General features: G+C 41.5%; 1 protein-coding gene across 5 annotated transcripts in view; it reads right to left on the bottom strand.

The window, feature by feature from the left end:
- Positions 1-15000, bottom strand: part of Eip93F (Ecdysone-induced protein 93F) — a 39622-nt gene that overhangs the window by 15180 nt on the left and 9442 nt on the right. Inside the window, exons 2-11 of one of the 5 annotated variants that reach the window (XM_035883748.2) lie at positions 8312-9402; positions 7784-8137; positions 7265-7504; positions 7046-7125; positions 5122-5524; positions 3936-3980; positions 2691-2931; positions 1673-2612; positions 178-1573; positions 1-90 (exon numbers count right to left, since the gene is read on the bottom strand). The exon at positions 1-90 is cut by the window's left edge and continues 15180 nt beyond it. In XM_035883748.2, the coding sequence (XP_035739641.1) occupies positions 184-1573; positions 1673-2612; positions 2691-2931; positions 3936-3980; positions 5122-5524; positions 7046-7125; positions 7265-7504; positions 7784-8137; positions 8312-9402 (4784 nt within the window). In that variant the 3' untranslated portion in view covers positions 1-90; positions 178-183. Of the gene's footprint in view, positions 1574-1672; positions 2613-2690; positions 2932-3935; positions 3981-5121; positions 5525-7045; positions 7126-7264; positions 7505-7783; positions 8138-8311; positions 9420-15000 lie in introns of all 5 variants that reach the window. The other 4 variants (XM_035883747.2, XM_035883750.2, XM_035883751.2 and 1 more) reach the window with 4 other exon arrangements.

The raw sequence follows: 15000 nt of genomic DNA, 5'->3' as shown, positions 1-15000 counted from the left end.
CCGCCAGTAATCGAATCGTCGAATTCGAATGAAACTGTTCGCGCTCAAGGACGAATAATAGGATGTGAGACAGGCGTGATATAGAACTTTCTGAATGGAAAAAGGTTTTACAGGATTAACGTTCGAAATCGATTACCGTTATCATAATTCTATACCTTACTGATAACTGATACTGACTTTCGTCTACTGCTCTACGGAGTCTTCCATACCGATGACAGGTCCACGTTGTTCCGCCGGCTGTTGGCTGTTCGTTTGCTCGGCGGACCTGCTGCTGCCGGTGTTGTAGCCCCTCTGCAGTTGCACGACCAAGCCGCTTACCGCGGCATATTCCTTCTGTTGTTGCTGTTGCTGTTGTTGTTGCTGTTGTTGAGTCTTCTGGCTCGAATGATCTACTATAAGCTTACTATCACAGGCACTTTTTTTGTCAGTTGATACGGCATAAAGATTGTGTAAGTCCGGGTAATGATTCAATTGTTGCTGTTGCTGCGTACCGAGGGCACCTCGATCTTCCTGAGCGGCACCGTTATGAACTTCGCGTTCTCTACTGGCACGATCTAACCTCGAATCGCGAGTACTGTCCTCGTCCCTGCTTCCCGCACGGGAGATCGAAAGAGGCGTCGGCGGTGAGGTCAAACGATCGCTGCCATCGTCGGTACGAGCCCTCTCGGAGGGCGATGGGCTGAGATCAACGGTAGGTACCCTCTCCGGTCTCTCTGGTACTCTATCGAGTCTACCGGAAGTTCCCGATGGTCCCCTATAACTCTCATCCTCGCTACTATCTTGCGTTATACGCGGCAACGGTGTCCTCCTCGAATTCCTACATAGTTGATCGATCAAGGCCTTGCCGCTCATCGTTTCTGGGTGTTGCTGTTGTTGTTGCTGCTGCTGCTGCTGTTGTTGTTGCTGAGACGAAGTCGACGACGTAGACGACGACGACGACGTTTGTTGCTGTTGACTTCTCGTTTCCGTCAAGACTCGCTGATCCCTAGGTATACCGGTCTCAAGACTCGACCTTATCAGATTGTCCAAAAAACTTCCATTCGCTCCGCTACCATCGTAAAGACTCTCCGTTATTTCCCGTGGTGCCTTAGCGATCGTCGCGTTTCTTGCGGTCGACGTACCGGGCGTTTCCGTGCTCGAGACGGTCGCCCCGGCCTCTCTTTCTCGCTGCGAATGCTGTTGATGCGGCTGTTGTTGAACAATCGCTGCGCTTCTTTGCTGTTCTTGCAAGCCACGCATCCTTTGTGACGCAAAGTATTGCTCCGGAAGGATGGTCGGTACATTGGCGGCACCCGGCATGAACGGTGAGGGTAAGAACGGGGCAGGACTCCAAAAGTTAAAAGGTGGAAAAGGTAAGTGCGGCATGCCTTCGATGAAAGGTGGCATCTTCAGTCCATTAGGACCAGGAATACCACTGGCCGGGGTGAACGGTTTTTGAGTCTTCAGCGGTGCCTTTTTGTCAGCTGTACCGGGTCTCATTGCCGCAGCAGCCGCCGCCGCGGCCGCAGCTGCCGCTGCCGCCGTCGTCGTACTCGTTCCATCTTTCGTCTTGTCGTCCGGTTGCTTCTGGTCCCTACAAGTGATAGATAGAGAGGGAGAGGAAGGAATTTCGGCTAGAGGAACGCAAGCAAGACTCGTATGCAAGCGCGTATAAATTTATCTGTAAGATTACCTCTTGCGTGGCCTCATGAGGTGGCGTTCTTTAACTTTGTACTCGAGGGTGGAATGCGGCACGCCATAGTAGCTACCAGCTCGATGAACGCTCATCTCGCCTCGTTGAACCGCACGCACGGCTTCGACGAGACTATCTCTATCGTAATTTCTATACTTTCCGCGTTTTGGTCTAGTTCCTTTACCACCAGTACCGGGTTTCGGCTTGTTGGCCTCCTGACTTTGCGGCTTATTCTGTTGAGCTTGCTGAACAGGTGGCGCTGGTTGAGGTGGCGTATAACGGCCTCTTTTGAATGGACTCGGTTCGGGCATCATCGGTTGCTGCGGTTGTACCACTGTACTCGCTTGACAAGCCGCTAATCCACCTGTAACACCTGCCTGTTGACCTTCTTGGAACTTGACGCTGATACTCTTCGCGATGACGTCACGAAAATTAACAGGCACCGCCTTGCCGACCAGGGAGTTCGTCGGGCTGCTCGTCCCCGAGAACGCTGGGCTAGCACGTTCCAGAAGATTCGGACTCGAAGCCGTTGCCGCGAATCCCTGAGCGAAAGCAGCCGACGTCGGTTCGCCGTTCTTGTTACTCGAACAACTTGGCGTACTCGCTGGCTTGTAGGACGGAATCTTCAATATTGCTCTGCCTTGAGCACTATCGCTCGCCTCTTCCTCGATGCTCGGATTAAAATCATCGTTGGTCATCGGTGTCCGGAGATGTTGATGCGTTTGCTGTTGCGTCACCGATTGCACACTCGTTTGTGGGCCACTTTGTTGATGTCCTACCGCCGATACCGAATGATGATGATGCTGATGATGTTGAAGTTGTTGTTGTTGCTGATGCTGTGCCTGTCCTTGATCTCCGTTCACGCTCTTACTTAATCTCTTATCCTCGCTCATTAACCTCCTCATCACCTCCGGAATGCGGTAGTCTTGTGTTTCTATTCCTAATAACGAATTACCAACGAAATTATCCGAAATCGTATCTAAACTCTTTGGTAGACTTAGGCCAACATTTGTTTTACCTTTGAACGGTGCTGCCGCAGCCAACATTTTTTGAATGTACGGACCGATGTTTGCATGCTCCAAACCTGGCCATTCCTGACCCGCATCCTGTCCTCGCTGAAGCAGAGTCCTCAGGGAATCTCCACCGCTACCTTCAAGCGCGGAAAACCTTACTAGGTCTTCCAACGACAACAAAGGTTTCAGGAGTGCCTTCTCGACCTCTTTTTCCTCTTCTGCTCCCGATAGTTCCTTCTCGTCCACCTGTTGAAACGTTCGCTTTAATATTTTTCCTGGATCTTTCTTGTCAATGGAGAAAAAGAAATTTGTGCCTGGAGTAAAATCCCCTCTCGAGGAAAGTAGTATGCTTGCTCTCTCAGTCTCTCAGTCTCACAGTCTCTCTTTCTCTGTCTCTCTCTCTCTCTCTCTCTCTCTCTCTCTCACTCTCTCCTTCTTTCTTTCTCTCACCCCATTCCCATCTCCAACCCCATTTTCTTTCTCTTTTCTTTCTCTCTCTATCTTAGAAATCGTATTGGAATAATTTACGTTTTACATCTCATAGAGTTTTCTTTTAAAGATTCGAACGTACTTCGTCGAGAGGTATGCTTACGTGTTTCGTGTACATGTTTTGTTTTTGTATTTTGTATCAGTATCTGAATGTTTATGTAAGGATACCATTATTGTTTTATTAAATGCAAAGTAGCTAAGCGTCATGCAGGAACTATCAATGAGTAAACGTTCGTCTCAATGCACTAGCAAAGCGTATTCAAAGATAATCATTTTTCGATTCTACGAAAGATCAATTTTCTTTTTTTTTCTTTTTTGTAAGAAAATGAACGAGCCTCTATTGCAAACAATCATGCATCGATGAAAATTTATTAAAAGGATCAAATAATGAGAAGGATCGAGACTTAACTTCTCAAAATTATTATCTATCACATGCAGTTAAACATAATCGGGAATAATTGAATAGAATTGAATTTATATGATATCAGAATGATTCAGTAATTATGATATTAGCTGGATATAGCTGGAAAATAATAGATCGTTCTAAATACGACTGATTTGAAATAAAAGGATGTTGTCATAGAGATTAAAATGTTACCTTTTAACGTGCATTTTTATTTTGTTATCTGATACGTCAAAAAAAAAAAAAATAAAGAAAAGAAGAAAAAAAACAAGAACGATCACAGAGCAGAAAGCTTCGTAATTTGTTCCATTTAGCCAGTTCCCTTCTCGTAGAAAAAAAGATCTTCCCAAAAACTTACCTCGAGCCTTGCAACCTCGCGAACGCCGAGTGGCCGCGTGTTAAACTACAAATAGTGAGATAAACAAAGTTAAACAGCCCATGCAGAAAACATTGGACACTACCGAGCGTCACGGCGACCGATAAAGAATCGCACAGATCTATTATATTTTTTTTTCTCAAAAATTCATATGCGTCGAAGATCAAATCGTTAATCGTATTAACAAGCTATGCGAATAATCGATAAACGAATGCAAATGGAAAAAAAAAGTTGTTTTTTTTTTTTTTCATTTGTAAGAAACGAGCGATTTTTACGATCGCCGTGCAAGAGGTATGTTTTGGGGAAGCTCGTTCGTTCTTCCTAACCAAAACCACGCTTACTATTAAATACTAATAAACCGTACGCAAAACTTAACAAAAGCACTTTCATACTCTCACGTATTTCTTTATTTTCAGTCTTTCGTTAAGCCGAGTCAAATTTTTCGGATCAACAAAAAATAACTTTCAGGGAAAAAGAAATATAACGATATTGATTGGGTGTATTTAATGGTGCTATATCGTGCAATCTGTGCTGATCCTTTGATCCCTGAACTTTGATCATATTTACAAAAATGTTTGGATCGATAAGGATAGAGATAGATTACGATGAAAAGTATTAAAAAGTCCCGTCATGCATAAACATCGAAAATAAATTTCTTATGTACGTTCCTAAAAACAAAACCGAAATAATTAGTCATCGTACAATAAATTCTATTCGAGATCAAAGGGATTCGACGAGATCATGAACCGAATATTCTTTCAGCCGATTTCCTAGCAATATCCGTAAGAACCTAAGTCAAGTCAATGTGTCAATTTGCGTTCTACAAGGCATCGTATTCTCTCAGTGGAGAGCTTTTAAGGGAGAATGATAAACCAAAGATATTCGCAAAGGTAAACTCACTTAAAAGTAAAAATTCTAAGAAAGAAACTAGAATTATAAAGAAATTCTAGTTAAATCATCTCATCGTTCTTCGATGAATAATTAATTAAACGTTTCATGAGTATGATAAAAAAAAAAAACAAAAAAAAAAAAAATAATGCAAATTCCCAGACATTCGTTTGATATATTGGAGATTGTCTCGACCTCTCTTTCCATTTCAATCATTCTCTCACAAACATCCATCAATCCGAATAATGCTTCTTACTCGATTTCTGTCCCCAAAACCTACCTCATCCACTTGCGGGGGCGGAGTGGTCGCGTTTTGGGTCGTATTTGGTGGTGTTGTAGTGGTGATGGTGGTGGTGGTGGTGATGGTGGTGGTGGTGGTGGCTGGGGCGCCGGACTCGTGAGGGTGTGAATGGGTGCTAGAGAGGGACGCATCCCTTTCGCGCTCCATCGCAAGCTTGTAGACCTTGTTGCGTAGGGTACTTCGTGGTATCCCATAAATCACGGCTGCCCTTCGCGTGCCGAGTTTTCCACTCTGGATGTCCCTTAGGGCGGCCTGTAGTTCCTCCTCGGTGTAAGTCTTCCGGCTGACGCTACCCCCTGCACCCACCACTGCTGCCGCCGCTACAGCCGCCGCTGCTGCCGTCACCGGCACGGCAATACGCGGTTTCGCGCGGTAACACGAGCTGAAACGGAACACCACGTCGTCTATAGACCTTGCTCTTTCGAGGATAAGAACCTATCGATCTCTCTAACATTCGAGTTTCTATCATCCTTTCAACGTGAATTCTACTCAGTGACGGTTCATTTCCGACGATTATGTAACTAGGATTTAGAGAGGGAAAGAGGGAGGAAAAGAGAGAGAGAGAGAGAGCGAAGGGGAGTTGGATCAAACAAGTTTCCAATCTGCCTACGGCAACAGGGCCAAGACTACGGGGTGACCTAACCGTTCGGCTCGCTTTCGTAATCAGATTAATCGTTAAGTTATCCATCCTTTCTTCTCCCACGTGCTTAGATATCTCGTAACTTAACTTGGGATACCTAACTTGTATTAAACGACCATGTGATACTTTATTCCCGTACACGTGTTTATTTGTAATATGTAAATTCTCTTTATAATCGAATTAATTTATCTCGATGCCAATTAACTTCGTACATACGTCTTTTCTCCTTATTCGTAAAAATTTTGACAATTTTGACCGAGGCACCCGTCAAATATCGAATGTCTCGTGAAACAATAAGATAAGATTAACTGCGAGGAACAACAAGCAGATGACGAGACGCTACGATTCGAGCCCCTTTAACAGTAGTACTGAGTTCGTCGACCTGCTGCTTCGTTGTCGCACAGCGGGACAAACAGATAAAAGTGTATTTCGTCCGGCTTGGAAAGCAATGTGACTCGATACAGCTTTTCTGCTGATTCGCGACGAAAGATGACTTTGATTGGCAAAATATGAATTTCTGATGATACCTGTATGTATTCTTAGATTGAAATATTGCCTTCGAATAACCGACGACGAAAAATATCAAAACTATGAGATATTACGGTTTTAGTAAAGTTTCCCCAATTGTTGAGTACTAAATCGGAAATCTGTCAAATTGACATGTTACATGGATCTAATGTTAAACATGCACCTAGTAAAATATATTCCCGTTTTCCTAATATTTTCTTTAGGCTCAAAAAATATCGTACGTTTGACCGAAAAAGAAATATATTCAGACTTCTCTCTGTAAAGTCTAATTTTGACGTGTCACAGTTTCGTCGACGGGCTATCTTATCATTAATTGCGTCGTCAAGCGACCGGGTGCCTCTTTCGCTCTTTCTCTCGCTCCCTCTCTCCCTCTCCTCTCTCTCTCTCTCTCTCTCTCTCTCTCTCTCTCTCTTTCTATGTGGCATACGCGACATAAACGAGGTAGTACTTTACGCTTTCTCGATGTGTCGGGTGAGGTGCAGATTGCGACTGAACTAATAATAGAAGACGATAAAAATTTGACGCGCAAAATGTTCCGCGGGGGAAAAGAGCGAAAACACGAGGGCAACGTACGGCTTTGAGTCGAGTCGCTTTCCCTCCTTTTCTCTCTTGTTCTCTCATGTTACTATTCTTTTACCGACCCTCCTCTCCCCACTTCTCCCTTTCTTTCACGAGAATCTCAACGGATATCGGTGAACGAACGCTCTCAGAGTGAATTCCTTTAAAGTGACTTACTTGAAGATGCTCTTGGAGTCGATACCCGTGGGCATCCTCAGAGGTATTTTCTGTTGTTCCAGGGGAGATATGTTGTTATCCTGTAACGAAAGAAACAAGAATCAATAATCCAGATGATGGATCGGACAAAAAAGAAGAAAGAAAAAAAGAAAGAAAAAAAAAAAAAAAAAGAAGAAAAAAGAAAGATGAAAGAAAACTCGAGCGGGGTACGGCTCTCACCTGAGAATTTTTCGGTTTCGCCGAGAGATCGAGTGGTTGATCGACCGACGTGGCACTGTCCTGATGAGCCTGTACCCCGACGAGAGGTGCCTCTCTTGGTGGTAAGCACCACTGAGGCAATAAAGTCGGGTAAGTACCGCTGAGAGCGGCCGCGACGACGGACGCCGCCATTGGGTCGACTTGGACCGACATCGGTGACTCCACCGATCGCGAACTACTGCTGCTGTCGCTCTGTGGACTCTGAGGACATCGAACGGATCATTTATATGTATTGTATTTCTCGATGAATTTCTAAGAAGTCGTCTTTCTGAATCTTTTATAAAGCCCGAGTAGTAACGTCAAAGCGATCAAAGTGGATTGAGAGAAGATAGCCTAGCTGGCTAGCTGAGAAAGTTATTGGCAAAGACGTCCATCGCTTTTTCGTATCGCGATATGAAAGTAAATCTTCGCGAGGAGAAGGACTTTCGATTCGACGAACGAGATATCTAAGAAAGGTATGATATCAAAGTGGTTACTTACGAGCGGCGCTTGATCGTCGTGGGGCAGCTTGCCATCTAGGCAGAAGTAACACTTGTCGAGAGGCTTCCAATCTTCCGGCGGTGGACTTGCACGTCGACTCGCTAGAAGAAACGGCGGAACGATAGTTTTCGTCGTGATTTCAGCCTCGTTTGAGATAACACCACAACCACCACCACCAACACCACCACCTCCGGCACCTCCTCCGATTCTTCTGGTCCCTTCCGAATCGGATGCCGGTGTCGTCGTCCTTTCGATTCCTAAACCTGGCACCTCCTGTAATTCCTCTTCTTTTTTTACTCTCAGTAAAGCTTGCGTCACTGGTATCCGTTCCAACGCGAGCTCTCCTGTCCGTTCCTGCATTTCATCAAATAAAAAAAAAAAGAAAAAAAAACGAATCATCAAAAGACAAATTTACTTCGCGTCTATATCAAATATTTCAATAATATTAATTCAGTTTTTAAATCGGACGATTAGCTCATAAATGAATGAACGATTATATGTAGAGTAAATATGTATTTGATACAGTACCTTGGTCCCTTCCGCGTTGTCGTCCGTGCCGTTGGTAGCCGAAAGATTGCGAGACGTTCTTTCTATATCCGTTCTGTGAGGACTGACGGACCTATCGACGTCCTCGTCGAGTTTCAACCGTTTTTCCGGTTCCTCTCGCGTCCTCGAATCCTCCTCCTCGTTTCCTTCCTCCTCCTCTCCTTCCTCCTCTTCCTCGGCGTCGGCTTCCTCTCCGTCGTTTTGTCTTTTCGTTCGACGCCGTCTTCTCGACGAGAGCAGATTCGTCGATGTAACCGATGTAGTTGACGTCGCGACGCACGTTGTCGTCGACGTACTCGTCGTGGTCGTGGTTGTGGTCGTCGTTGCCGTCGTTGTCGTCGTCGTCGACGTCGTCGTCACAGTACCCGTATTCGTCGTTTGCGTCGAGGTCGTACTCGTCGCCAAATCCGCTGTCCTCGCGTTCTCTCGTACGACGATACCACCACCACCACCACCACCACTGACTTCTACGGACTCTTCTTCGTCCGCTTCGATCTTTATTTCCTCCGGTCTCAAACGTCTGGATTCCTCTTGCTGCTGCTGCTGCTGTTGCTTTTGCTGATAAAGCTGATCCTGGGCCAGCAAGGACGGCGTATGGAGATGAGAGTGAGGATGTCGATGATGATGATGATTTTGAGGATGATGCCTCTGAAGAGAAGAGACGTCCTGTTTGAGGTGACCGACCGTGGGTACGACGGTGGCCGTCGTAGCCGTGGCAGCAACCAAGCTCCCAGGCACTCCTGCCACCCCCGTAGCGACCCCCGTCGCTACCCCCGTCGTCACCCCCGTTGCCAGACCCGTCGCTAAACCCGTCGCAAGAACCGTCGTAGCTCCTGCCGGCGTAACGGTTGGCGACGGAGTTGGATGAAGCAGGTGAGCTGGCCCAATCTGGCCCAGATTCCCGAGCACCGGATTGCAAGACGGTGACAACGCCGGGTAAAGCCGATGGAGGGGCTGTGCCGCTGTCGTCGTCGTCGTCGTTGATTCGCTGATGCGCGTGCCGCTGTACAGGGTGTCCTGATATTGCTTCCATCTCCTACGGCCCATCAACTCCTCCGCTACTCGTTCCAGACCTGCGACACCACCGCAACTACATCAAACAATGATGAGCGCTGCTTAATTTCTAGCCCTGCTTATAATAAATCAATGACACCCAAAGATACCGAGAAAATAGATTCCAAAATATTAGGTATGGAGAAACTCGTACACCACTTTTGATGGTTCATCACAAATACCGATAGAGAAAGAGCCAAGAGACCGATAGCGGATATTTTCTTTTAGCGACTCTCTTATCGAAAAACCGAATAGTCGGCGACGTTATCGCGGCGACGTGACGTGTCATGCTGCTGCCAGGATTGAAACGTCGAAAAGCAACAAACTGCAGCGTTGCTTTCGCCTCCATGATAACGGTTATTTAATTGTCATTATGAGACCTTAATAGGACGTGATATTTGTTACTTCCTCTTGCCTTCGGTCTCTTTATCAATGCGGCATAGAGCTTCTAAGATATAATACCTGACAATTAATTTATATTATATTATTATAGTATTTACAATACGAAAATACGGACAATGGTTTTTATTGGAATTCGAATCTGAGCCCCCAATGAATTTTACATACAATCCTTTAATCGTAATTTACATTTTCTAAGATCAATCTAGATAAAGTTTTAAATAACACTTTCTTTTCGTCCTCGAACAAAATCTAATCGATGTTTCCTTGGTAAAACGTTTACCACTAATGCGACAACGTATCGTCTTACATGTATTACTCCCTAGTTCGCTTGATTCCGAATACTCAAGTACAAATCCGCATCACTCCATATGCATCGAAAGAGAGACGCGTGCATACGTAAATGCGCGTGCGCATCGTTTCCTCGTGACGCGACTCTGTGCACACGCATATCTACGCGCATACAAAACTTCCTCGCGTGCACGTGCAGATCGAAGCGATTTTTCATGGCTGCCGCCTTTATTTCTCGCTAAATTGATTTTGTCCTTCTCTCTCTCTCTCTCTCTCTCTCTCTCTCTCTCTCTTTCCCTCCTTCTCTCTCTCTCTCTCTCTCTCTCTCTCTATCTCTCTCACTTGTGCGTACGCTTCCATTCCCTCTCTACGAAACATTCGCAGTCATTAAGGGCGGTGTGCCCCTTCGTTGCAGTCATTCCAAATGTAGTAAACTTCGATTTTATTACCAACCCTGAAACCTCTGAAATGCGTGTAAATTCCAAAAAACAAAAAAAAACAAAAAAGAAAAAGAAAAAAGAAATGATTCGCGCGATCGGCTTAAATGATGTAATCAAATGGCCAGTAAGAAATGTCAATGAAATCCTATGAATGATTTTTAATTGTGAGAGGTTTAAAAGAAAAGAAAAAAAAAGAAAAAAAAAAAAAAGAAAAAGAGATGAAAAAGCAATTAAAAATAAAAATATTCAATCAAATTTAATTCTTAAATTTGAGACAACGCGAATAAAAGGATCGATGACGGCAAATAAAAAGGAAGAAAAAGTATGAAATAAAGTCCAACTAACAAGGAGCCTTTCATTAGTAAATTTCTTGCGAATCGAGCGTGCTTTCTATTTCGCGCTAGCTTTAATGCGACCTCGACCTATTCGATGACGAGCCTGTGCTTCCTCTGCCTCTCTCGCTTCTCTCCATCTCGTTCTATCTCACACTTTAACTCTCGTTCTCTTCTCAATACAACGTAAAACATTACTGAACGCCTCCCCGACGAAAGAATAAATGTACGGAAACAACCGTGGAAATCTCCCGTCGATCTCTCGATCGATCTTACGTTTAAAAACATTGCTGCCATCTGTATAAATTTTTTCTTTTCTTTTTTTTTTTTTGTTTTTTCTCTTTTTTCTTTTTTTTTTTCTTTTATAGATCTCAAAGTGATTTCTTTCATTTAATATTCATCTTTCAATAATTAATTCGATTAAAATCAAATGGATTTTTTTTATTCCGTTGAGTTCAATCGAATAAGTTTTGATCGTTACGATATTCGAGACGGACGAAATTTGATGTCGTACTTGGATCGTGTCGACGAGTGTGTTTAGTTATAGACTTGTTTTATTGTAGGAAAAACAAGAGTATATATGTATTGTAAAAATAGTATTTACGAATACTAGAACGAGCATACTCAACAGATAATTTAGCGTCCACCGACTGTTTAGTTTATCGTAATTGAGCGATAACGTTTACAAGCGGCACTTCTTGTGAAAATCGTTCGCTTTTCAAAATGCAATAAACATACGCGGAATGTAATTTTTATCGCGGTTAAACGAGCTACATCGAGGAATCGTCGAGCTCTAATTAAAGAAGAAATGTAAGACACAAACCAAGCATAATGAGTTTATTTATATACTATATTGTAAACATAGTTGTCATCATGGTTGTTTTTTAAATTTAATTATTGTCATTAATCGATCATTTTCAATGATTTATGAAAAAATTATCAATGATATAATACGAAACGATTAGCATCATCGAATCTGTATTTATTTTACATCTTTAGTGTCAATAAAATATTTTATATAATTTATATAAATAAATAAAGATATAATGCATGATTTTTTGCTTCGCAAGAATTAAGTATTTTATACGATATATAACAATAAAAGAAAGTATTTCAGTAAAGTATTCAAAAGTAAATAAAGAAAAAGTCCACAATTTCTTAATGTCAACGTCAACGACAATGATGACGACGACGACGACGACGACGACGACGATCAAGACGATGAAGACGAAGACGATGAAGACGAAGACGACGAAGACGACGACGACGAATTAACGTGTTCGAGTTCGAACGCGCATGGAAAACATCTGAATAAATTATTATTGTTTGTCGAACGTTTCGAACGAATGGCGACGCCCATCGCTCTGACCCATCGCCGACATGCAGGACATTATTTAAACGCTCTACTTCCACGCAGCTTATCAAATACAGGTATAATAGCACTTTACGGAAACGCGAACTGGATCCAACGACGAACGTCGAACGTCATTTCTTGGCCGAGTCGAGTTTCATCGATCGATTTCTAAAGAATTAGGTATTCGCATACTCGAAGAGAGAAGCTCTTATGAGAATGAAAGAAATAAAATGGCTGGTGATTGTAACTTTTTTAAAATGTTCATTAGATTATACAACGATTGTATCATTTTATTTGAAGCTACTTTTTTTTAATTTTATCCCTCCTTTTTATATTCCTTATTTTAAAATTTTATTTGTATTTATTATTTATTTTATTGCCTTTAAAAAATTCCTTTTATTCTAAGATCATTTATTTATCGAAATATAATCGATGATCTTCGTGAGATTTAACAAGGTCTATAGTCATTGCAAATTGGTGAGAAAAAAAAACGTAGCGGTCTTCTTTGAAAACGAGGACGCGTGCGATTCGCTTGCAATTAGCCGAACCGCAGCGCGACAAGAATCTTTTCTAGCCGTAGTCGTGCAAAACCGTACAAACTTCAAGGTTTTTACGATGAATCACGAAAAATCTCAAACCGGGAGAACTCGAGGTTCGACGAAATCACGTTTCACATCAAATTTATCCATTCTTCGGTCGTAATGACGTTCAAGTTTCTATGATGATTATGATTCAGCGACGTTTTCTGTTTAAAAAAAAAAATTCGTCGAAGTTATGCGAAACGGATGAAACGATGAGACCAACAACAAATAGCAATGATGGTTATGTCATTATTATATTTTTGAGAAAAAGATTTACGTCGAATTCATTATTATTAGACTAAAATAAGTGTGGATTTTGAAATTGAATGAACATTAGTAGAACTCTACTATGAAGAATGTGATGTTCAGTGAAATGTTGGTAAAAACTGTTTGCCACAAAATGATTAGTTGATAACCGAAGGATAATGTTTACTGTCTATAAGTTATAATATAAGCTTCACATTATATAATTTTTTTTTATTTTTTTTTTTTTTTTAGACACGAAAAAAAACATTAATTATACAGCATTAACTTTATCTACAAACAAACAATTCTCTTGCCCCTCTAAACCGCAGTTTTATCTTAGCGGTAGCCAATATGTAAATAGGTTTTGTTCATGATCAATTATATAATATTGTTTGCTATAGTATTATATTATGTAATTCTTTCTTTTTCATATATGAAAAAAAAAAAAAAAAAAAACATTGAGTACTTTTTTTTTTCATGAAAGGAAGTGTAAACTATTATAGAAATTTGTCAAAATTTATATTTCAAAACTTTCCTTTGATTATCGAAAAGGAAAAAATAAAAGAAACAATTATCCGATCGTTGGGAATTTCAATGCAGAGTAAAAAGAACAGGCTCGTAAGAGGCGTTAGATATTCACAAGGCGCGCAAAGTCCGAGTCCTTGATCGATTCTAGAAGTAATTAGACTGCAGGCGCGCCTTCCGATGAAATTCCAAGCAGGGGCTGTCGAATGGCGGCAATCTTATCTCGCGTACCATTTAACAGAGAAGGAAGGAAGGAAGGAAGGAAGCATGGAAGAAATAGAAATAGAACGAATAGCCACGCCCGGGATTAAAGACATTTTCTACAATTAATTTTTATCTCGAATTAGATGAAACGTCTCTTATATATATATATATATTTATATGCAATTTCTTTTTCTTTTCATAACAATATAAAATCAATATGTTTGTAAAATCAATAAGTACGTAATACTCTCGAAAAACTCTGATTAGTTTGCAATCGATGACGATTTCATTTTTTACTTGAGAACAATGCCCGACGAATTTTCAACGACATGTTTTACGTCGATAATTAACGCATCCTAGCTCGGTTTCTCACTCCGCGCTTTGCAAAACGAACCGCTAAATTATCGTACGCGTGCCTCGTCATTCTCTTGTACGTTTTCTTTTTTTTCTTTATTTTTTTTTTTTTTTCCAACACGGTTTTTCGCGTTAGGAGAGAAGAAAAGAGAGGAAAGGTGAAGAAAAAAAGATTAACAACAGCAACGAAACGTAAAAAAGGGAACACGAATGCAATGAGAGAAGAGCTATTATAATGAAATTTATTCTCTAATTAAATATCTCACGTAATAACGCTTTAGAATAATGTTAAAAAAAGAACAACTTTAATAATTGTTTTAAATTTAAATATAAATAAATAGAGATATTACATATGTGACGACTATCAAGTATTTGTTTTTCTTTTTTTTTTTTTTTTCTAATCATTCAAAAAAGCAAAGTTCCTTTTTCACACGTGATAAAGAATACAAGCTATGATAAATAAATAAAAAAAAAAGAAAAAGAAAATGGAAAAAAAGAATAAAAAAAAAAAAGAAAAAAAAAAGAAAGCAAGACAAAGATTCTTCTTTTGTTACCTTTCAAATTTTCGGAGCGCCTTAAAGAGAAGTAGCACGCGGTTGTACTTACTAGTAGCAGCGATTAGACAGAGACACGAAAAGGCGCGATGCTCTCAATGCTGTTCGACGAGGGACAAAAGAATGGAAAAAGAGAGAAAGAGAAAAATAGAAAGAGAAAAAGAGAGAGATAGAGAGAGAGAGAGAGAGAAAAAGAGAGAGAGAGAGAGAGAAGAATAGATGTACATAAGAAGGAAAAGAAAAAGAAGAAGAATAGACATATATAAGAAAAACGAGAGACAGAGAGCGAGAAAGAGAGAGAGAGAGAGAGAGAGAGAGAGAGTGAGAGAGAACATGTG

This window comes from Vespa mandarinia, chromosome 19, assembly GCF_050613455.1.
Source record: "Vespa mandarinia isolate Hongniang chromosome 19, ASM5061345v1, whole genome shotgun sequence".
Lineage (NCBI taxonomy): Eukaryota > Metazoa > Arthropoda > Insecta > Hymenoptera > Vespidae > Vespa > Vespa mandarinia.
The sequence above is the reverse complement of the archived record's forward strand: the minus strand, read 5'-3'. Positions and strand labels throughout refer to the sequence as shown.